At 34.8% G+C, this 23,432-nt stretch overlaps 4 protein-coding genes, 2 long non-coding RNA genes and 2 other non-coding genes across 9 annotated transcripts; 3 read left to right on the plus strand and 5 right to left on the minus strand.

Annotated features, from left to right (window-relative positions):
• Positions 1 to 200: 200 nt before the first annotated feature.
• On the minus strand, positions 201 to 273 carry Trnaa-agc (transfer RNA alanine (anticodon AGC)). The gene has a single exon. It is a non-coding gene; the product is annotated as a tRNA-Ala (tRNA).
• A 5,432-nt stretch (positions 274 to 5,705) lies between these two features.
• Trnaa-agc (transfer RNA alanine (anticodon AGC)) lies at positions 5,706 to 5,778 on the minus strand. Its single transcript has one exon. It is a non-coding gene; the product is annotated as a tRNA-Ala (tRNA).
• Positions 5,779 to 6,392: 614 nt separating this feature from the next.
• Positions 6,393 to 11,037, plus strand: LOC149729020 (uncharacterized). The gene is made up of 2 exons (XR_016385960.1): positions 6,393 to 6,587; positions 6,664 to 11,037. It is a non-coding gene; the product is annotated as an uncharacterized LOC149729020 (long non-coding RNA).
• LOC149729021 (transmembrane protein 179-like) lies at positions 6,782 to 10,225 on the minus strand. 2 transcript variants are annotated; one of them, XM_089887577.1, is made up of 5 exons: positions 10,051 to 10,225; positions 9,094 to 9,262; positions 8,561 to 8,689; positions 8,159 to 8,243; positions 6,782 to 7,751 (listed from the first exon to the last, which is right to left on the minus strand). In XM_089887577.1, the coding sequence occupies exons 1-5, from the start codon at positions 10,223 to 10,225 to the stop codon at positions 7,578 to 7,580; spliced, it is 732 nt and encodes a 243-aa protein (XP_089743703.1). In that variant the 3' UTR covers positions 6,782 to 7,577. The 2 variants fall into 2 exon arrangements, with proteins under 2 accessions (XP_089743703.1, XP_089743704.1); XM_089887578.1 differs by lacking the exon at positions 8,561 to 8,689.
• LOC149729022 (uncharacterized) lies at positions 10,755 to 12,318 on the minus strand. Its single transcript, XR_016385959.1, has 3 exons — positions 11,924 to 12,318; positions 11,369 to 11,470; positions 10,755 to 10,896 (listed from the first exon to the last, which is right to left on the minus strand). It is a non-coding gene; the product is annotated as an uncharacterized LOC149729022 (long non-coding RNA).
• Positions 12,319 to 13,071: 753 nt separating this feature from the next.
• Positions 13,072 to 18,078, plus strand: LOC149729023 (calcineurin subunit B type 1). The gene is made up of 6 exons (XM_089887582.1): positions 13,072 to 13,231; positions 15,702 to 15,741; positions 16,003 to 16,179; positions 16,769 to 16,828; positions 17,115 to 17,299; positions 17,753 to 18,078. Exons 1-6 carry the CDS (start codon positions 13,229 to 13,231, stop codon positions 17,798 to 17,800), a joined length of 513 nt encoding a protein of 170 aa, XP_089743708.1. The 5' UTR covers positions 13,072 to 13,228; the 3' UTR covers positions 17,801 to 18,078.
• Positions 17,967 to 20,448, minus strand: LOC149729024 (mediator of RNA polymerase II transcription subunit 29-like). Its single transcript, XM_089887579.1, has 5 exons — positions 20,228 to 20,448; positions 19,552 to 19,715; positions 19,125 to 19,183; positions 18,603 to 18,690; positions 17,967 to 18,314 (listed from the first exon to the last, which is right to left on the minus strand). The coding sequence occupies exons 1-5, from the start codon at positions 20,415 to 20,417 to the stop codon at positions 18,096 to 18,098; spliced, it is 720 nt and encodes a 239-aa protein (XP_089743705.1). The 5' UTR covers positions 20,418 to 20,448; the 3' UTR covers positions 17,967 to 18,095.
• Positions 20,449 to 20,673: 225 nt separating this feature from the next.
• LOC149729025 (uncharacterized) lies at positions 20,674 to 23,294 on the plus strand. The gene is made up of 7 exons (XM_089887566.1): positions 20,674 to 20,838; positions 20,940 to 20,992; positions 21,105 to 21,237; positions 21,458 to 21,513; positions 21,850 to 21,951; positions 22,204 to 22,423; positions 22,778 to 23,294. The coding sequence occupies exons 1-7, from the start codon at positions 20,763 to 20,765 to the stop codon at positions 23,236 to 23,238; spliced, it is 1,101 nt and encodes a 366-aa protein (XP_089743692.1). The 5' UTR covers positions 20,674 to 20,762; the 3' UTR covers positions 23,239 to 23,294.
• Positions 23,295 to 23,432: the final 138 nt, after the last annotated feature.

The following is a 23,432-nucleotide window of genomic DNA, read 5'->3' on the forward strand; positions in this document are numbered from 1 at the left end:
CCCAGAAAACATTTCTTGCATAATATCTAATGGAATAATATCGTGATAATCGTCAGATCACAGTTGGAAGGTTTATTTCTTTCCTACAAGAACACGTTTGGTAGGTATATATCTACAGATATATTTACCTCTGCGAAAACGCGAAGATCGCAATATTTAATAAAAAAAACAAGAGTCTCTTAATTTAATTGTTAAAAATGTGGAGGTGCCGGGCATCGATCCCGGTACCTCGCGCATGCTAAGCGCGCGCTCTACCATCTGAGCTACACCCCCGACTGGTAAACAATGTCTAAATGTTTGTACAGTTATTAATTGGCCAACTTTAATACGACGAAGAATATTTGAGTTCGTACTGTTATTGAAAAGATTCATAATAGATACTATGTATAATTGAATGTTGTGTTATGCAGGGTTACACTGGGTTTGGTTTTAAAGCCACTGCACCACGACAAGGTACCAGCGAATTGCAATGGAAAAGGTTTGCCCGAACCACTATGGGCAATTTGTGTTGTTTGTGTGTGGGGTGTGTGGTGCGGCTGTATCAATACAATGTTAATATTAATAAGTTATACTTAAGTTAAACCCCCTGTGTGGGTATGATATCTTTGCTTCTTGGATTGGACGATGGAGCTTTGTCTTTGTCTTTGCTTTTATTCTTCGTCTTTAATCTCCCGGCGCGTATTTGCGAGCGCGTGCGTGCGAGTGCGTGCGTTGTTTAGCCTAGCGCGTTACTGGTACCCCACCATCTGGGACCCAAAAGGGGGACCACATGGTGGGTAACCAGCGACAAAAATAATACAACAAAGTGCGACGCCCCTAAAAAATGCCACGCGCCCATGGCCGCCTATATATTGGACATCACCTTGTACCAGTACTACCATTTGTACCGTACTGGTTCTGAAGCTTGTGTTCCATCCACTCCTCTTCGTCCTCTCCGTCTGCAGGACCCGGTTACATTCCCCCTGTACCCCTTTGGGCATGTGGCGTCTTCTTGTTTCGTGCTTCGTCATCGTGACGTCATTATGTCGTCATAACTAAACTAACTCGTTAACTGGTTTACCACGGCAAGCTAAACATTCGTGTGACAGTGTTGGGAATGTGTCTAACGCGGTTAATAGGATAAGGGGGTTAGGTGGTAAAGGGATATTAACGTTAAAGGAACAGGAGGGAACTACGGTCTTGCTGCAAGACCAAATGCACGGCTAAACCGCGCCTACACTGAGCTAGGAGTGACGACAACCTGAAAGGGGTCGGATGTTAATATTGAAGATAATTGGCATATACCATGAATTGGCATATACCATGAATGAATGAATGTAACTTAACTTACCCAAACTAATGGGTAGAACGCAGTGCGCATGCGCGCCATTTCTCCTCAACCACAGCAACAGATGCTGCCTAAAAATGGACTTATTTTATTCAACAATATAACGTTTGAATCTAAATTAACATGGGCGTATTACGGTTGCAAGTCGCAACCTTTTCAAATATGTGTATAGTCCTATTAAACCTTGTGCTTTTGTTTGTTTATTTATTTGTATTTTCGTATCATATCATTTGTTACCTGTGATTGGTTAAAAGCGTTCAGATCTTTAGCGATGTCATATTCGGTGACGTCATACCCCGTGACGTATAGAACCACTCTGTAGATAAATGGAATTAAAATCCCGTCGATTTTTACCTCGTATTGTCTTACTTGTGGTTAGTTGTAAAGCAAAACCGTGACTTAGTTGGTGACGTATGCAGGTTGATGACGTAGGTGGCCGGCCACCTTTACCTGGGCCGGATGGGAGAGAACCAAAGAGAAAGAGAGGGAAAGTAAAGAGAAAAAGGAAGGCATTGGTTAAATTAGGACAACCTGAAATTGGATTGTAATTAAATATAATCTTAAATTAGATGGGTTGGCCAAACCCTATGTAAGTTTATAATATATGTAGTAATAACAACGTATACTAGTATATAATAATGTATGTAGTTATAGTAATGTATAGTGATATATAATAATGTATAGTATAGTATAGTGTATAAATAATATTAACTAAGTTATGGTAATGTATATCGTAGATTAAGCTACCCCATAAGATACCCCATACCTCAACACAACCATACAAACAGAGACGCGCATACAAACAAACAGAAAAAAAACATACAAAAAAAACTAAACATAAAACCGTAATATAAGTGCAAGATTACAGTGAGCATCATATATTTCAAAATTTATTGCAGTTCTACCGCCACCACGCGGTTACAGTTTACAACAGTCTTGTGTTGAAGTTTGTGTTCCATTCACTCCTCCTTCCTCTCCGTCTGCCGGTTACAATTCCCCTGTACCCTAATGGGCATGTGGCGTCTTTTTATTTGTGCTTCGTCATCGTTACGTCATCATGTTATCATCATATGTCGTTAGTTCTTCACGGTTACATTTTTACAGACTCTGCAAAATAAATTTAACGACATACGGAAATACAATCACCAAAAAAAGTTACGTACGTGGACACGTAGTATAACTTGTAAGCGGACCCAAGGTGTATGAAACAGAACACCCGTGTTATAACGACTGTCGTTTCCCCTTCGTTCAAATAAATAACTTTCATACATTCACAAAGACAAATTTATTTACCCATTATTCGTTGAAGCTTCTCGGGGCTTGGTGTGACGTATAGACGTGATGACGTATGGAGGTTGGTGACGTCAGTAGCTGACTGCAAAGACCTTAACAGAGAGAGAACGGAAGAAAGAAGAAAGAAAATAAGAGTTGGGTTAGGTTAAAATTAATATAATTATAATAGATATTAGTATTAATTATTTAGAAATAAATAATATAAGATATAATGTATCATAATTCATGTATAATATAAACTACTTATATAAATAAACTATAATAGTATATAAATAATAAAATATAAAACATAAAAATAAAATAAACATATTACAAACAACATAAAATGTGCAAGAATACAGTGGAATCATCGCATATTTCAAAAGCTTGTACCCGTACCGCCACCATGCGGTTCGCAATTTACACTTTGCTGCATGTTTTACCAAATCGTCCCTTTTTGCTGTCCCTATTCCAATCCATTAGATTGATCCAATCCTTTTGGTATTGTGATCTCTTATCCTTCTGGTGTTCCAAATGTTTAAGTGTCCAATCCTTTATCCTTGTGGTTGAGCCATTTACCATTGGATTCCTGTGAGCTGTAAAGCTAATGATAACATAAGGTTAGTGAATAATTTTAAACTTATTAAATTAAGTATTTACTAGTTAACAATACACGTGCAAAGTTACAGTGAGCATATTGTATTTAGAAGTCTTATAAGATGATAGTATTGTCGATTTCGGTTGCAATTCTTTTAAATTTCCACCTTTTTGCCAGAGTTTCCGAAGTTCCATTTGGCAACAAATCTAAAACGGCTCCCATTTGACCAGAAATTCAAAACTGCTCCCAATTTATCAGAAATTTAAAACGGGTTCCATTTGACAAGAAATTCAAATCGGGTTCCATTTGTCAAAAAATTCAAAATGGGTCCCATTTGACCAGAAATTCAAAACGAGTTCCATTTGACAAGAAATTCAAATCGGGTCCCAATTAACCAGAAAATTTAAAACGGCTCCCATATGACAAGAAATTCAAAACGAGTTCCGTTTGACAAGAAATTCAAAACAGGTCCCAATTTAAAAGCAATTCATAACGGGTCCCAACCCACATACACAGAAAGCTGTACAATATAGCCTACAGAAGGCTATGTAATCCGAAAAGAAATAGGACAAGTGTAGAAAACAAATGATCAAATAAAAACAACTTCAATGTTTGTGTATACTATATATCATACACAGGGTAATTGGCCAAACCTGACCTAAATCCCAGGTCCTCGGTTCCTTGATCACATATACTGAATATCATATACAGTATTGTTAATATAGCGGATAATATATAACTGTATACACTTCTTAATTAAACAAAGTCAAATAAAATACCTCAGAAACAAATAGTGAAATATGTAGAGCATACCATTATATTAATATGATTTATATTCCGAAACCAAATAACAACTAAAACGCGCGTTGTGTATAAGTCATCCACCGTTTTCATAACACAATCCTGTAAACGAACAGCCGACTAGAAACAAGTGGAATACGTATGTGTATAATATCATGCAAACTATTGCTATACAACATAGCATATATTCATATATTAAAACATGGCCCTGTAAATAAGTCCTGTACATATAATATGTGTAATATACTGAAACAAATGATCAAACAACGGGCTCTGTGAAAATCGTATACAATATTGCTATTCAACATAGTATTATACAAGCACAGTCTAGTAAATAAGTAGAGCCCTGCACATATATAATATGTATGTATAGTATACTGAAACAAATGGTCAAATTCGCAGATAGTCAAGCTTGGCCATAAAAACAATTGTAAATACAGTAAGACGCGCGCTCGCGAAGAAATATTGCTTTACAAAATAGCAAATAATATAGCAACACATTGCCCTGTACACAACTGGTCAACTATAGAAATAAGTCCAATACACGATTGTGAAAATCATACAGAATACTGCTATAAATAAGTTCAAGCACAGCACAACAGTTCTGTAAATACGGGTCCACTTAAAATAAGTTTAATACGCGCGTCGTGTAATTCCAACAGAATATGCTACGCAGTATAGCATATATATACGATAATAACATAGGCTGTAATAAATAGGAAACTCAAATAAGTCTTCTGAGCCCGCTGTGACAATCATACAGAATATTGAATATATAGCATATAAATAACATTAGTCCTGAAACAGAAGCATATAGTGAAGTTCGGTACGCGCGTCGTGTATATCATATACACAATATTGCTATAATATACCATCTAATCATAGAATATAGCCCTGGAAACAACCTGTTGCATAAATAAGTACAATACGTCGCGTATATCAAACACATCAATAGCATATCACATATAGTAAAGCATATATAGTCAACATATAGAACAGAGTCCCGAAAGCATATTTAGACGCCTGTGAACGCAGGTAAAATAAATAAATAGCGCGCTCTGTCTAAATGAGACATAGTATATTGATATACAATATAGCTGCTATAGCACATAGAATAAATAGCATAATATAAAAACCTGTAGATACAAAGCAAAAACAAAATCTGTTGAACCAAAATTCAATCCAACGCCCATCGAAGTAATACGATGTACTGTACTAGCCTCGTTTTGCTGTAAACGCTAAGCCACAGCAAGCAGAAAAAAACGTTGATTACTTTTCGAAGCGACGTTTCTCGTAACGATGTGGAAAGCGCTTTGCAGCAAAAAGGTTCTTGAGTGACGTCATCGTTTTTACCAGGATCTGCGTTTTCATGTGGTAAAATTAAAACTGCTGTTGCTTGTACATATAAACGTTAAAAAGACTGTACAAATATGCCTCCAAAGGTATAATAGTATAATTTTCATATAGTGATGTTTTAGCTTTACAATCGCTACGCATATATGTAGACAATGTAGTACTGTTGGGTAAAACAACCTTTAGCACATAGCACCCTATATTACTATAGCAAAACTCAAGCAAGTTTTTCTGACAAATATATTTATCGTCACATGTTCAGACGTACTATTCAGTATTTTTACCATCCAGGTATTTGATAAACCGTGATTTATAATACCAACAGCGTATTTAAAACATATAATAACTAAAATGTGGAGGTGCCGGGCATCGATCCCGGTACCTCGCGCATGCTAAGCGCGCGCTCTACCATCTGAGCTACACCCCCGACGAGTCTGCATAGTCTAAATGTTTGTAGATGTTTTAATTAGCCAGTTGCGACATTAACTTTTATACAACGTATAAAGATGCGCGGTAATACGATTAGAGGACAAATAGTCACACGAACGATACAGCAGTGTAACAGGTAAGTAGAAAAGATGGTTTACGTCTCGTTCTCTTTTATCGTTTTATGTAACCGTATTCCCATGACTTAAAAAAACGTTGTTGATTGTTAAAACAAAGATTAGTTAATATTGGACATTATTTGCTACAAGTATTGTTAATTGCAGTCTTATTGTTGCCACTCCAGGTGCTTGGGAGTTACACAGCTTGGATTTGTTGCTGTGTGTAAGTTGCTCGTTCCGTACTACCAAAATAACTCGCCGATAGAAAAGCCAAAATAAAACATACAGTGGGGTGGGGAAGATGGGACACTTTTAGCACATAATAACCAAATATTCTGATTTTGTTTTAAACACAAACAACCGCCTATGGAAGTCGTAGGGATATTAATAATTCTTTGAATGTTCTTTGTTTACTACCAAACTGGACGAGATAACTAAACAGATGTCCCATCTCTCCCTTACTATATAATTACCCACAAAGTAACATACTTGAATGAATGTAACTTACTTTATCCTCGCGTGGCCGGAAAACGACAGTCGTTATCACACGGGTTTAACACCTCGTGCCAGCTTACGAGTTGCCATGTATGTTACTTTGTGAATGATTTGCCTTGGTAACTCATAAGCTGGCACAAAGTGTATGAACACCCGTGTTATAACGAATGTCATTGCCACGCCGAGCAAGGATAAAGTAAGTTACATTCATTTATTCGTGCAATTAAAAACTCTTGATTGACCTTCAGTTCAGACACATTTGTTTATTTCAGTGGATATTTAGAGAAGAAGAAAGTTTCAAACTGCGAAACAACAACATAACATATAAGCTTATGATATTTAATGCCGTATAAAAAATGAGAACATGAGATACAATAGAAATAAGATAAAAAGAAAAAGATCGACTTGGTAAATAAAGCTTGGTAAAAGAAGATTCTCAAAATTAAGTGTTTGTTCTTTCTTTAAGTTGGAATAAGGGCCTTTGAATGTTATTAGTTTTGAGACGCACACTATTAAAAAAGCGTCAACAAAACCAACACCTCAGTTATTGCAACTTAAAATCTATATTCAGATTTACATTTTGTTAAAAAAATTGAAAAGCACAATTAGATTACCAAACACCCTAGGTGAAGGATGTCGTCTAGCAAGGCTCAGGGTGTATTATAGGCTCCCTGGAGCAAGTTTTGTTTATATATCATTGCGCAATAAATTGAGGTGTCAGAAATTTGCAACTTAATGAAGAAGCATGGAATGGGTAAAGATAGAAACACTGCATCATCCAATTTCTAACTATCATAATATATATTATAACTCCCTTTACATATCTATAATAAAATATATTGAAAACACCTCAAACTTGAGTGGTAATACAGGGTGTTCGGAAAATCACTCACTGTGCACTTGTTTATCAACAGACATGTTTCAGTATAGAATCCAGGAGGTAAATATGAATGACAAATATAAATGATGTTGAAAGTAACCTCCGTTAGCATCAATACAGGCTTGGACCTTCTTATTGTGTTTCTAAACACCTCAATTAGCTGCTCCCTTCGCATAGGCTAAAAAATGCTGTTATGAAATTCTTAGAACAGTGTTCAGTGACTTTCCGAACACCTTGTATATTAAAGCACATTCAGCGACCACAAAAGAACTTCAATAGAATGATAAAAAGAAAGGTAATTTAAAGTTACAGAACTTGACCACCATCAGCACGCGAGTATTTGAACCTGTTGCTCAATAATGTTCGTTTCTCGTAAGCCAACGAATTCAACAAATCATCATTTTTGTGGTAATAGTGCACTTTTAGGAAAGCAAGAACGCTTGATATTAACCACACACATAAACTGCTCCAGCATCCAACCTGGTGGATCAAAAAGAAATAAATGAATGGTTTAAAGTTTGCTTTGAATAACACTGTATGGTGGGGTATCTGCCTTTAATGGTAACTAAAAAAGTTAATTTAATTTATCAATTAGTAGCTTACTTGGAAGTAAAGAACAAAATAAATGAATAGTTTGATTTAAAGAAGATAAAACTCTACGGTAAAATATCTTCTTTTTATGGTGAATGGTAAATTAAATTATAATCATATTTTTATTGTAATTGTATTTAACTTAATTAGGTAACCACATACAAAATACAGGTTGTTTTAATTCATTTTTAGTGTACCTTGCAACAAAATGACAGTAATATTGTTACAAGAAAAATAGGAAACAAAAATATTAAATATTCTAAACAATATTTTATCCTAATAGAATTCAAACTTACTTGTAGCGCCGACATCTGCGTATAAAAGCCATCGCTGTTTATTCCGTAAACCTTTTCTAAATCACTCAGGTCTGCTAGTGAACACCTGTGTAATAAAAAAAATCAACAGAATGTGAATATGTGATTATGGAAAACATATATATAAATATACCTAAATTTAAAAATAACAAGAAAAAAATGAAAAACACAAAATATTACATGAATAGTATAAGAATAATATAAATACCCTAATGTACCACTGTGGGGTAAAATGGAATATCATCAGTACATAATATCCCATGTTTTCTAATCATGTTTTACAATTAACAACGTTTTAGAACAATAAATAAGATTAAAAACATTACCCCACCGGCCCACCCTAAATTATAAAACCATAAATTATAAAGAAAATGATTAGATCACCTGTATTTATTTTCAGTTATAGTTTCACACCATTCATCATAACCAACACTTGATATAAGAGAAACAATCAACATGGCTATGAACACAACAGCGTTTAATAGAAACATTATGAAAGAACCGAACGGTGCTCTGAAAAACACAATCAGTTTTATTATACCATGCAAATACCAAAGAAACAGAAAAAATAAACGTTACTTGTTAATCCTCTTATGGCGGGGTAATGACAACTGTTAAAACACGGGTGTTTGGTTTCATACACCTCGTGCCCAATATGTAACTTTGTTGGTCATTTTTGGGGGATTTTCTTTTGGATGTAGTTATATAACACAACATTTGTATAAAGATATAATTATAATAATATTAACTTGATTTGTCTCTTCGAATATTGGAAGCAAAGATTTAAAAAAACTTTAAACGAAAAGACAGAATATAGCGACAAAACAACATTTGTTAAAATAAATTCCATTAAAAAACATATTTACAATTAATTTGAAGAAAACAAGCGTGGCCGGTACACCTAGCAGACAAAGTACCTGTCATGCTCCTTGTATACAAGAACACATGATTGCCATATCAAGACAGCAGATGCAACCAATGTAGTCACCCCCATGTATAAGATGTAGTTACAATTGCTACTATTCCCCCAACTGTGCAACATAAACACCCCATGTTCGGAGGATGAGGTGGGTGTGGATAGGTTACCTGTTGGATAAGATGGGTGAATGTATTTTATTTATCCTTGGCGGGGCAACGATAGTCTATATAACAAGAGTGTTCTGTTTCATACACCTGGTACCTACTTACAAATTACCATGTATGCAACTTATTTATGCTCGCATGGCGGGCAACGATAATCTATATAACACGGGTGTTCTGTTTCATACACCTCGTGCCAGCTTACAAGTTACCACCTATGTTTGTGGATGATTGTAACTTATTTTTCGTTATAACATAGGTGTCTTGTCTTATACACCTAATGCCTAGTTACAAGTTACCAGGTATGTAACTTAGTGGGTGATTGTAAGTTATTTATCCTATCGTGGTGGGGCACAGTCCTTATAACACGTGTGTTCTGCTTTATACACCTCTTGCCCGCTTAAGAGTTGACATGTGTCCACGTATGTTACTTTGTGGGAATTTTTTTATCGTATGGTTGACAATTTAGATCATTTATAAGGGACCGCCAATAGTTACAGCAATGCCTAACAAGTGTCATGCCATAAGACACATGTCTATAAATTTATGTATAGTAGAGTGGGGGAAGATGGGCCCCTTTTAATTCTATTTTTCAGAGCCATTTAGTCATAAACAAAAACATATAAAGAATTATAAAACTGTATCCTTAATCCTCACGACTTCCATACACCGTTAATAGTTAAAACACGATTAGGATATTTAAATATTATGTGCAGAAAATGTCCCGTCTTCCCCAACCCTATACTATATAAGTATATTATGTCTTTATCAAATCCACATAAAACATATCATACCTTTAGCGTAGAGTAAACAATTCCCTTTAAAATGTTCCATATTAACGCTGATGGGAATTATAATCAACAACGACATGATTAAAGAACAAACATACGCGATTAAAAACGTCTTTGGAGAAGGATTCATAGTTTTTCTTTTATTTAGACAACCGCAAAAACTTAGCTTTAATTGCATACAATAACCTAAACAAAGTTAAAAGTCTTGACAATTTTAACTCCCCGTCTTGTCCTAATTTAGGGAAACCACCATAAAAAGCAGGAAGTCATCGCACAAATTAACTAAAGCCCGACGTTCTACAAAAAATTACAATAAATTAACTTGATTTTGGTGAGTAGTATTGTAAGGAATGTTTGTCGTGAAATATACCAATAATTTTATCCGTATCGTTCCAAAATGTAATTCGTCGCGTTCTTGTGACGTAGCTATAATGTGTTTAACTCATTCTTGTGTAAAGGGAACGGGCTACCAATCATTTCTTTATAGTGCTTCTGAAGCTTTATATGTGTCTTGTATGATACATAGACAGTAGGTATTAAATTTCGATATCGCGTGGCAATCGTTATAACACGGATGTTCTGTTTTATATACCTCGTACCCGTTTGCGAGTTACTTTTTCTCCTGCATACTATGTTTATGCGTACATTGCTAAAACATTTCGCGTAATTGTTTCAAAAGTTCATTATTTTTAAAACATGCAAAATAATACATCAGTTTTTTTATTATTCGAATATTTGTTGTATTCCTTCATTGTTTCGTAACAAACTGCACCAAATCTTGAATGAATTAATATTCTTCAATTATTTCTTCAAATTCCTTGACACTCATTCTTATCTTTGGTGTTCCAGCTAAAATAGAACGAAGGAAAGACGTTATAACACGGCGATATGTTTTATACACCTCATGTTCGCTTACAAGTTGCCACGCGCTCGAAAACACGTACATCATTATTCGTTCTCCAATATTTTACATAAAGAATATTTGCAAAACTGTTTTCAACGTCTTTATTTTATTTTTTCCATGCTGTTATAAGTTAAAGTCTATATTGTAGATACACAGTTATATAAGTTCAAGCGTGGATCTTGAATAGAACGCTCGTGACCACTGCTTTATATATAAGACCGTAACTTTATCCTCACGTGGCCAGAAAACGAGGGTCGTTATATACACGGGTATTCATACACCTCGTGTCAGCGTTACTTTGTAGGTCATTATTTTTTTGGTGGATTTTTTTTTATGTGTGGCTGCAGATATTTTGGACCACCTATCATAGTGACCACTAGGCTAGAGCAACAATAAGCTTATTAATATTCAACTTACAATTGCAGTAACGCGCAGGGTTGGAGCAAGGCCCATTTCCCGGGGGAATTGCTAGCGTACCGTAGTTGCAGGTAAACTTCGGTTGGAAACATACGAAGGGACCTAGAAAGAAATGTTAACACCTTAAATCGATTAATTACGTTAGCAGTGTATAGTATAGTGGAGGAAGATGGGACACCTTTATATTTCTTGTCCCATTTGGTAGCAAACAAAGATATATCAAAGAATTATAATATCGTATCATCGCAACTCCCATAGACCGTTGTTAAATATAGTAGTGTGGGGAAAGATAGGACATATTTTCATTCCATTTTCTCGTCCCATTTTGTAGTAAACAAAGAACATTCAAAGAATTACTAAACCGTACCCTGACGACTCCAATAGACCGTTGTTAATTGTTAAAAAAACGATTAGGATATTTAGATATTATGTGCTAAAGGTGTCCCGTCTTCCCCCACCCTGCTATATTAAAACCTGATCCGGATTATTCGATATTTTGTACTAAAAGCGTGCCGTTTTTCTACCCTACTATATAACTGTATTGATTCTACCCACCCCGGTAACTCTCAATCGAAGCAATCAGAGCACATATCACCAAAACAGTTAGAGAAAATTTCACCGATGACATTATAAATAATAATTCTACAAATTCTAAGAACTGTTAACAGCACAATTTTTTGAATACTTTTAGCGAAGTGCATATTTAAATGCGTTAAAATATTAAAACCAATAACGGCCTATTTTAAACATTGCATCGTGGGCAGTAGTATCCCGTTATCTACATAAAAAAGGTAAATAAGCACCAATACAAGTTTCCTTCGTCTTATAGATGTTGCAAATGAACATTAACACCGCGACGACGCAGCAGGAAATGAAATTTTACTTGACAGCGAACCGAATGAGGATTAATTAAAAACAATTTTCCTTCAATTTTAAATAGGAGCCTGAACCGGTTATGTGTTATGCGATACTTTCTGTTTGTTAGACACTAAATAATGTTGAATAATTGCTCGTTAATAAATTTATAATTTGGACAAAAAATCCCAATTAGGCACTTATGTAGCTTGGTGTCATCTGTTTATTTTTACAGTGTTTCCATTTATTTATTTTTTTACATAATAAACAAATAAGTAAGGGAGTTTACTACTTAACAAAAACTACCGTAGATAGATTATAGCGCGAAAACTGTTTGTGTACAGTAAATCACAATACACTTTAGTTTGTTGGTGAACGTTTTGAAGACCATTTCAACGACCGTCTGTGCTTGTGTTCATTTCATATTAATATTTTACTTTGTCGTACAAGTTAGCGTACTTGAGACTATCATTTAGCATATATACCGTTGTACCTACATTATACAGCATTTTGCGCTAATGGTGTAGCTGTATAATTGAATAAATATATTTTATGTTAAATAATATGGTAATGTGTTAGTTTATTATGCACTAAACGTAAAAATAAACATATACACTGGGAGGCTACTTTATCTGGTTTTGTAAGGATAATATCATACAAGAAAAGTGTTACTACACATTATCTGCTTGTTCTATCTTGGTATAAATGCATTTATTTTAATATTTCAATGTTATTTTATTATAATTAAATATTTTTTGTTATTGCTTTACTTAAAAAAAACATCAAAAATTCTTTCATGTTCTCTTTTAAGTGATTTTAGTTGTTTTTATGACCTCTATGCACATTCCTAAAATATTTGTGGTAAAATACATTTGATTTGTATGTTTCTAGTGTTTCCAGGTTCATTTCTCACAGCATTAAACTTCATTTTCATATAAAATACGTTTTGCCTGAAGGGGAAACACTGTACAAGGATATTAACTCCGGAAATAAGAAAACAGCATTATGGTAAATTAATTATTAATTTACATTAAAAACAAACAAAAAACTTCCTCCTCTTTATCCCCTTCTTATACCCACAAAGAAAAAAATACACACGGAGTATGTGGTCTGGTAAGCCACCACGACGTGTATGAAACAGAACATCTGTGTTATAACCACTGTTGTTGCCCCATGCGAGGATAGGGCAAGTTTCATTTATTCTCCTGAATAAATGACTAAAATGAGTATGCTGCATCCTATGGGGTAATGGACTCCTTTAAATACCGCAGTACACCAGTGCCTCCAGTGCCTCCAGTGCCTAGTGAAACTAATGTATCGCCACGTTTACGTTGTTTTGAACTAAACGAAATAATAAATGTTTATGACATCATAACACATATTAAAACTGTACAAGAGATACATGCAACCACCTCACCGTCAATGACGCACGTGTTTTTACATTTTACTGTTTTTGAAGCTCCATGTGACCACTGAGCAACGATGTCTGCACGTCAACTTTTTAATAAAACTATTCTGGCAATGATACGATTTTATTCCAACGTTTCGACGTCCTATTAAGGTCGCCTGCATTAGGGTAAATGGATTTGGCATGATGAAGACGACGTCGAAACGTTGGAATAAAATCGTATCATTGCCAGAATAGTTTTATTAAAAAGTTGACGTGCAGACATCGTTGCTCAGTGGTCACATGGAGCTTCAAAAACAGTAAAATGTAAAAACACGTGCGTCATTGACGGTGAGGGGGTTGCATGTATCTCTTGTACAGTTTTAATATGTGTTATGATGTCATAAACATTTATTATTATTACGTTTAGTTCAAAACAACGTAAACGTGGCGATACATTAGTTTCACTAGGCACTGGAGGCACTGGAGGCACTGGAGGCACTGGAGGCACTGGAGGCACTGGAGGCACTGGAGGCACTGGTGTACTGCGGTATTTAAAGGGGTCCGGCAATGACTCCAATGAGCCAACTGTGGCATAATCCAACATTACATGACAACCTTGGGTGTTGCAATGTCACAACAAGGGGCCCGGAACTTTGGTCTAGTATATTTTAGAACATAAGTTCCGATATCTATAATTGGTAAATTTTTAAACAGATATATCACTGTTGGTTAAAGCTATTTTGTAATGCTTTAAATGAAACATGTTACATTTAACCCTGCCACTGCTGCTAGTTGCCAGGCAATTTTTTGTTGTTAAGTTTTTGCATTTATTAGGATTTTTATTTTCAAGAACAGCAAAGTTTAGTTTTTATTGTATTTGTTGTTCACAATGGATTTAAACTTTTTGTATCACACAATGTACTGCCACTTCTGGTGTGCTTAATTTGTTTATATATATTATCCCACACTCATAATGTGGATTACAATTTCACTAAGCTTATGTGGTTAAACTCAAAAGCATTAGTGTTGTTATTTTAGGGAAACAACAAGTTTCATTAAAATGTTCTGAGCGTAAAACCTACAATATTAATTTCCTGTTGAAGGCGCGGCCAATGCATACTGGTACAAATCATTCCGCCCCAATCCCCACGCTATATTACTGATATAAAGTGCAAATATATTAATCAATATACATGTTTTATTCATCACAAATGGGCATAGTGTTGACAGGTTTTAATTAAAGTGATTTGTTCTGCTGCGTGTAATGAACAAGTTACTTCCCCTCTTGATTAGTTTCTGCCAAATCCATTGTTCCCAGCTTGGTTTCCCTTTAGCTGGTTTGGAATATATATAAATATATTGTTTAATATTTCACATAGGCTACAGCAATTGAACTAGTTTAAGTTTTAGGTTACATAGGGTATTAATTGTACTACACTTAAAATAACTTGAGTTGTATCCTATAAAAACAAATATGCTGATGTGGATATGCTAATGTAATGTATAATGGGCCTACAACTGGTTTGCACACACTAATGTTGTTGCCACTTCACTTGTCAACGTTTAATAATAACCACCGCAAACTATACTTTAGGTTAAACTTACCTGTATTTAATTTTTTGGCTGGATTTTACCTAAAACAAAATTGTAAACAACGCAGCTGTGCTGATGCAATACTAGTTAAGTGATGGTCACTTTATTTTGTGTTGCTAATTATGCAATAATATCCTGTTTGTTAAAAGTCAATCCTGGTTGTTTATGCTAAAGGGGTTAGATTTGTAGGTATAATGTAGGGGGGCTATAGTCCCTTTAACTTTTTAATCATTTATATATATTTAAACCACCCAGATTGAGACTAAAGTTTCATTCAATATAACTTCCTCTCTAAAAGTTAAAAACATATTGCTGTTAAAAGCTTTTGCTATTCTTAATGCACCTAACATTCCTATAACTATAAGTAATGTTATGCATTTCCTAAGTTAGGTCATATTGTTTATCACTATCAGTAAGGGGGAAGTGTATATTATGAATAAGTAAGTTAAGTATTCCTATTTCCTATGTTAAAATTTATTACATGATGTTTTTCAGGGAAATGATCTTACCATGCCGATGGAGATGTGTTCACATTGTATGTAATGGTTGATATATTATATAATATAGGTGTAAAGGTGTAAGAATGTTGCTGTTTCTTATGTTAAAAAATAAACCTTTAATATCCATAAAGATCTTATGCTACAAAAACTAACAGACGAAACAAAAACTAACAGAAAAACCAACCAAATGTATAATGATGTTTTTGACTTTGGGCATCAGATCCTTACTTTTTCTTTACATAACAACTGTTCAATAAATATATTAATTTAACATAAATTTTTACATTTTTTCTCAGTCGATCCTGATGAGATAGCAAGGCTTGGCAAACGGTTTCGAAAGTTAGATCTCGACAACTCTGGTTCACTGAGTATTGATGAGTTCATGTCACTGCCTGAGTTGCAACAGAACCCTCTGGTTCAACGAGTTATTGAGATATTTGACCAAGATGGGAATGGAGAGGTTGACTTTAGAGGTGGGTGGGGCAAGATATTTTTCGGGGTTAACTGAGCAATTCTGGCCTAAATCTTAGGGCCCATGGCGTGCCGTGATGTGGGACCTAACCCAGGAGCTAATATATTTATATTTTTGGGGTAATTTTGTGAAAAAATATTGTGGGAGGGTGATTTCTTGAATATTTACACATGCTGCATCCCCATGAAAGGACTTTTCAAAATATTTATAAACTAGACCAGATCATGGCATTTACGAATTACAGAGTTATTTTACTTTTGACAGTAAGCCTGTTACACCAAAATTTGCTTTGTAATATAATAGTGTGACATGTTACATCATTTTGGTTAAGGGTCTCATATTTTACCTCACATAAGCAATACAAACCATATTTTGGGGGTACTGGGCCTATGGTGTGCCACGCCTCGGGACTTTACCCAAATAGAATAACAGCTAATATATTTTTTCTTAGTGAATTATTCAATCCATACATGGTACATAATTTGGTTAATAATTCATTCTTATGCCTTGAAACATCTCCATTAAGTGACTGTAAAGAGTTGTATTAACACAGTAAAACAGGTTGTTAAATTAGTTGTTGTTTGTTACAGAGTTTATTGAAGGAGTCTCCCAGTTCAGTGTTAAAGGAGATAAATCATCAAAGCTTAAATGTGAGTGGTTTTTATTTGAATTGTAGGTGCTTATGGCTGAGTTATTAGTTTAAATTTATTGACTGTCGTACAAAGTTGTGGTTACTGATAACTCCTAAAGGGGCACAAGGTGTTCGAAACAAAACACCCGTGTTATAATGACTGTTGTTGAGTTGCCATGCGAGAATAAAGCAAGTTACATTCATAATTCATTAATTTGTATTTTTTGCATAAATAAGTATTTTTATAAACCTAAATCCATGTCAAGTAAACAACAACATAATAATGAAATTGATTTCTTTTCAAGTTGCTTTCCGTATTTATGACATCGACAACGATGGATTCATCTCAAACGGAGAATTATTCCAAGTTCTTAAAATGATGGTGGGGAATAACCTTAAGGACACTCAGCTGCAACAAATTGTCGATAAAACGATCATTTACGCCGACAAAGACGGTGATGGGAAAATATCTTATGATGAATTTGCTGCAGTAAGTTTAATATTTCATCTTATATATAGGTGGTAGGGAAAGTTGGCCACTAAACAAAGAGGTCATAGGTTCCAAACCTGGGGTGTCACTGGTAGACCTAGAATAAGGAAATGTTGTAACCGTGCCATGGTAGTAATTGATGGGTGCTGAACAAAGGTTGCCAAACCTGGGCCTTGGTGTTTTAGGCCTGCTTTTATAGAACCGCACATTTAATTATTGCTTGATTCGGTTCCTCCCTGTATTAAAACGCTTGTCGCCTATGCTCTAGGCATGGGTCAGAGTGGGCTCATTACCCGAAATTTGTGATATTTACATAGTGCCTCGGTGAGTCCTAAAGTTTTTAAATTTTAAAAAGCGAAAAAAAAAATGTCTATAAACTACCTGTAAAAAGGGCAGATATTATTCAAAAATGTTTATTATGACTTCAGTATTGTAATTGTTACACCACAACAGGTTGTCTCCTCACTGGATGTTCATAAGAAGATGGTAGTTGATGTCTGATGTTGCAACTCAAAAAAATAGATTATTCTTAAAGATGTTATTCCTCATTAAGCATGTTTGAAGGCCACACTATTTAGTGTAATGTTGTGGTTTGAAGTTTTCTCAATTTAAAGTTTGTTTTGAGGTACTGAGTGCTCTTGCTTGGTTATTATTATACGATTTGACATTTTGCATGTTTGATATTTTATTACTGTTCAAAGGCAGTGTTGTAAATTGTTCTATTACATATGTATGTTTATGTACATTGTAAACTCAATATAGCTATGTTTTGTACCAGGGATTCGTGTCTTTTTCATCAGACAGGATGTGTAGTTTGATGCTCCTGTAATTTTTTACAGCAGTTTAGCAACAAGTTTTGTATTTCTTCAGCACACTGTAGTTGGCTTTCAACTGTGTTGATATAATTCCCATATATCTGCGGTCCATTTGCATCATCTTTAAGGTTAACATTCCTCATAAGGGGAGTGTGTTGGATGCTTGCGAGTGCTTGGGATAACTGGTGGTGACCAAGGTTCTAAAAACAACATTTCATAAAAAATTAGACTTATAAATAATCCCATCTGATATAAAAATGTAGTGTATTTTTGACATTTCATTATACATATTCTTAGAATATCGCTCAGCCAGAAACACAGCATACAAGCGTTGGCATAACAGACTGAACCAAACTTATAATAACGTTAAGAAATAACGCTGTTGTAACTCAGTTTACTGGTCAGTAGTTAACAAGAGTATGTTCATGTAGTTCTTCATTCAGGCAGTTCCGACCAACATTGCATAGGATATTTCAAACAATACTTACAAGCTGTAACTCCAACTGATCACACAGGTTGTAAAAGTGTTCGAGACATTTATCAAATCTTGGTACATTGCTTGCGTCAACTACTTTCCTGCAATTAACAAGGTGTTAAACATGGGTGTCTTCTTATACACCAGACACACATGGTGTATTTATGCACCCTATGCTCACTGTCGAGTTATAACATGGGTGTCTTCTTATACACCAGACACACATGGTGTATTTATGCACCCTATGCTCACTGTCGAGTTATAACATGGGTGTCTTCTTATACACCAGACACACATGGTGTATTTATGCACCCCATGCTCACTGTCGAGTTATAACATGGCTGTCTGATTATACACCAGACACACATGATGTATTCATACACCTCATACTCACTATTAGGTTGTAACACGGGTATCTCCTTATACAGCAGACACACATAAAATGTATTAAAGAGCACCAATGTATAATAACTTGAACTTCTTGTGTACAAGCCTCATTTTAAACTTGTTCATATTACCCACCCCCTGTACTTACTGCATGTCATCCACAGAAACACTCACAGCAAAGTTTTGACTTGCAACGGCCATAAGGTTCTGCAAAATAGTTCATCACTTAACATAAAACAAGTCAAATAGGTTTAAACAAGTTATACATTTCCAATAAAGGTGAATTTTAACATAGGCATCATGTTTTTAAGTTTAAAAAATATCATTTTGGAGCTAGGGGGCATTGTTAAAATACAGTTACACTCATAGTTGTCAAACAGGGAACCTCATTGATTAATGTGGTGAATGCAACATATTTTGGAACTGCTTGTTTATTTAAACACCCAACATCCCAAAGGGTGAAAGTAGAGTGCTAAAACATATGATCTCACCTTACTTTGGCTGAAACTGACCGATCACCCTTAGCATTAAATATAAGCCGGAAAAAGTTCAGGAACCAATATTCTTTAACTTACTACTAAGGACTCTTTCAAGTGGGGTAAGATAGCTTTGGCGTTATGCACAGGATCCTTATTTTGAGCATTTCCTGCCGATGCTTGTTGTGTGTTTGATGATTGGTTTGGTAACCGTTGTGGGAAAGTACCTGCCCCTCTTAATCTTACATTTTGTACATTTGTACCTGAAAAACCAATAAACAATATTTTATGTTTGTGGTATGTATTTATATATAGATATCTCAACATATATAGTAAGATGGGAGAAAATGAGACATTAAAGTATCCTGATCGAGTTTTAAACAATTAACAACATTCTATGGGAGTCGTGGAGATACAGTTTTATACTTTCTTTGTTAACTACAACACGGGACGAGAAAATAGTGTAAAAAGTGTCCCATTTTCCCCCACCCTATACTACATTTATGACTTGTTTTAAGTAAACGAATTTGCAGTAATTGTTTGCCAATCATTTAAACAGGAGTTAAGTGTATATTAACTGTTTACCAACCCTAATAACTAGCGCACATTCGAGTCTATAATATAGTAGGTCGCAGGATATAGGCTACATAACATGGATCAAAACTTACAGCGTTTTTAATAGATTGGTTAAGATTTAGGCTTTGCGGGATTTGCGTCCATGCTGCCTGAGCCAAGACCTGTTTAATAAATATATCAACAACTCAGTTAACCTTACCCATGGGTACAGCGGCCGGTGTTGACATTCTGTTCATTGTGCTCACAATTTGCTGAGGTTGCGGGTGTCGTACGGGCATTATATTCTGCGGGTTTCCGCCCGGATTGCTAGTTGGCCGAAAATTCATTCTTAAATTGTTAACTCTAAATACATGTATAAAAAAAAAACTCAACACAACTACAAACAACATGCATTGAAAGCAAAAGTTAAATCCCCCAAAGATTTTCCGTGTATAGCTGTATTTTGCGTATATTTCCCTTTCAAAGCGATGACTTTTAGAAACAAAACTAAGGTCATATACGACATCTGATTAAACAGAACAATTTTAAGAAAGATACAATCTGCATTTATATTCTGCCTTTGCGAATATGGTTTTTAAATTTTGAGTAAGAGATATGGGGGACCATTATTTAAAACTTGAACAGTCCAGCAAACTGTTTTTATGTACAGCTTAGATAGGGAATTCCCCTTTCTAAAATCCAAACATCATTTTGCGTTTTGTTGAAGAATATGTGGTAGAAAACTGTAGAGCAAAATGCGCCCGGACGAGCACAAGAAAAAGAAAAGTGCTCAGTATAAAAAGAAACATAACACCGAAAAGAGTGAAACTGGCACGTAATAACTTGCAACTGTTTAAACTGAATATTTTGTATACGATCAATGCATGTTGGGCATGCAAATATTGTATATAAATTAATATATTATAATACAGATAATAAACCAGCGACGCGTCATACCGAAGATGGGAAAATCAAAGACAGTCAGGTTAGTTTTTTACACTGTTTTGTTGATAAATCCTTTGCGCAAGCATTTCTTCTAATTTACATAAGTGATGTAACTTTGAATTCAACATTCAAACAGTTTGTTACAATTCTAGTATCTTGATGAAGATGAACCAAAGTATTCAAAGCGACAAGTTGTGCAACCAACGCAGTCGTATGATCTACCTAACGATTATGATGATAATGACGAAGTTGACGTCGATGTGGAGACCCTAATACAATCTGCAGGTTTGTCTTTAAAAACAAGTCAGCCACAACCAAGTGGCCACTAATGGATTGTCCAAATTATTATTATTATATATCATCATATTATAATGGATTTACTTTCTGGAGAAGTCTTTAAATATAAAGCTTGGGTCCGGAAAAGTTTTGGGAAAAATGGTAAACAGTTGCCAAAAAGCAAGAAAAGGGCCTGTTTACAACTTAAATATTGTGTAAATATTTTTAGGTGGAGCAGATTCTTACATGAAACTTGCAGAGGAGAAAGAATGGGAAAACCCTGAGGTTCGCGATAATTAATCTATTTTAAAAGTTTGGCTTTTGTTATTACTTAAACGTTTAAAGGCTGATGGTGACATTTTTAATAGTTTATTGTTCCTCTAAAGGAACCTAAAATTATTTTTTGTGGATTTTGACAAGATATCTTTTAATAAAGCTTTTACCGTAAAACTTTTTCTTTTTAATGACTGTCGCTTTTTGCCAATTCTCTTTCCAATGAGGTTTTAGTTTAATTTTAGCTTTATTACCGTCTTACAAGAAATGATGTTTAATGTTATGTAATTAAAGACTAATATTAAACATTGTAAAATCCAACAACACAGTGTATTAAACATACAACAGGAATTGGATGATATGTTCTGCATTAACACAGAGGAATTGTCAAAATCATTTCAACACCTTACGTTGCTTGATAAATTAGGGATCTCAGCAAACCAACTTAAGGTAAAATTTATATTAGTTTAGTTTAAACTATGTCTCTAGTATCTAATGGGAAGTTTCTAGCTACCTTATTAATTGTTTAATTCTAAATATGGAATACCTTACATTTAAGTCTATCCTGGCCTAAATCCTAGGACTCACAGTGTGTTATGTTGATGGGATTTTGGCCTCAAGGATATAGAATGAAATCAAGAGTGTTTAGTTTGAGACTATTAGAATTATTTTAAAATTTTTAAAATTTAAACAATATTTCAGCCAGAATCCGGAAAAAGTTACAATTTCAATCAAAACCACAATGATGCCAGCAGTGAAAATGAATCTTTCATTTTATTGATGTCAAAATATGTTATGGACGTCCCATGGTCAGTGTACGATGTTAGAGAAGTGGTTTCGGGTGAAGCCGGTGGAAAATGTAATGCTTCCATCTCAACTAGTGAATATGAAATCCCTTTATTTAAACCTAAAGAAATAAAAGGTATGGTTATAAGTTAACACTGATAAGTTATGCTATTTATGTACATAGTTTAACTCTGGGCCTTAGCGTATTGGTAAATGCAACCCAAAAGTAATGAGTTCAATGCTCGGTGCTGCTACCAATATTGACATGTGTCTTTAAGCAAGACAGTTAACGACAATTGTACCAAACCAGTGGTCACTAATTGGTTGTCTAAATTGATAGTTTTCTCAAAGAAAAAAATAATAACAAAAGTTACAAACTTTGTAACTAACATCTCCTTTTCTGTAACTCTTTTTACTGTTGTAGGTTTGTTAAGTAGAAGTATTTTTGCATAATTTCAAAATACAATAATTTTGTTATTTCACCCCGTAGAATCGGTGCAAACACCGGCGCTGAGTAATCAAAGTAATGGTGACACAGCAAGTACTGTAAAGCCGAAAACAAATTTAAAAAAAGAGAAACAAACACATATGACGAAGACTGGACTAGACACCAACAAATCAACCACCAATAAAACCACAAATCAGCAAACTGCAAAACCGATCACTTCTACACAACCAAGCGAAACGGACACTTCATTTATTTCACGAATAAATTTTAAACAAAACTTTGATCCAATTGGTCCATCAACGTCACGTGATATGGATGTGAAGCCAACTGTGTCAGACGAGTTCGATGACGTACTTAACGACTTGCTTACGTCATCAACTGACGTCGCAGTAACTCAAACGCACAAGAGTATTGAAGAACCAAAGCAACCACAGCAAGTTACATCAACTGCAATGAACAATAACGAGCAAGACTTAGAAGATTGGTTGGATTCTATATTATAAATTATTCCCTCCTTGAATAAATAAATAAATACAACTCATTCATGGTTATGAACCAATCCGGGTAGTTATGATGTGATGACTTATGGTATTGAAACGTATAAGGTGATGTTTCAGATTTATAGTAGAACGGGGGAAAATATGACACCTTTTCATTCTATTTTCTCGTCCCATTTGGTAGCAAACAAAAAACATTC

The sequence above is a fragment of the Ciona robusta genome, chromosome 11 (assembly GCF_009617815.1).
Source record: "Ciona robusta chromosome 11, ASM961781v2".
NCBI lineage: Eukaryota > Metazoa > Chordata > Ascidiacea > Phlebobranchia > Cionidae > Ciona > Ciona robusta.

Excerpts from the sequence above, each read along its gene's own strand:
- LOC149729021 (XM_089887577.1), bottom strand. The coding sequence starts at position 10,225 with ATGCAATTAAAGCTAAGTTTTTGCGGTTGTCTAAATAAAAGAAAAACT. Across the intron at positions 8,690-9,093 it reads GTATACAAGGAGCATGACAG|AGCACCGTTCGGTTCTTTCA; the intron begins GTACTTTGTCTG and ends TGTGTTTTTCAG. Across the intron at positions 7,752-8,158 it reads CGCAGATGTCGGCGCTACAA|GTTGGATGCTGGAGCAGTTT; the intron begins GTAAGTTTGAAT and ends TTGATCCACCAG.
- LOC149729023 (XM_089887582.1), top strand. Across the intron at positions 16,180-16,768 it reads TGGAGAGGTTGACTTTAGAG|AGTTTATTGAAGGAGTCTCC; the intron begins GTGGGTGGGGCA and ends TGTTTGTTACAG. Across the intron at positions 17,300-17,752 it reads CTTATGATGAATTTGCTGCA|GTTGTCTCCTCACTGGATGT; the intron begins GTAAGTTTAATA and ends ACACCACAACAG.
- LOC149729024 (XM_089887579.1), bottom strand. The coding sequence starts at position 20,417 with ATGTTGTTTGTAGTTGTGTTGAGTTTTTTTTTTATACATGTATTTAGA. Across the intron at positions 19,716-20,227 it reads ACCGGCCGCTGTACCCATGG|GTACAAATGTACAAAATGTA; the intron begins GTAAGGTTAACT and ends TTGGTTTTTCAG. Across the intron at positions 19,184-19,551 it reads ACTTGAAAGAGTCCTTAGTA|AACCTTATGGCCGTTGCAAG; the intron begins GTAAGTTAAAGA and ends ACTATTTTGCAG.
- LOC149729025 (XM_089887566.1), top strand. The coding sequence starts at position 20,763 with ATGCGCCCGGACGAGCACAAGAAAAAGAAAAGTGCTCAGTATAAAAAG. Across the intron at positions 21,238-21,457 it reads GACCCTAATACAATCTGCAG|GTGGAGCAGATTCTTACATG; the intron begins GTTTGTCTTTAA and ends AAATATTTTTAG. Across the intron at positions 21,952-22,203 it reads TCTCAGCAAACCAACTTAAG|CCAGAATCCGGAAAAAGTTA; the intron begins GTAAAATTTATA and ends ACAATATTTCAG.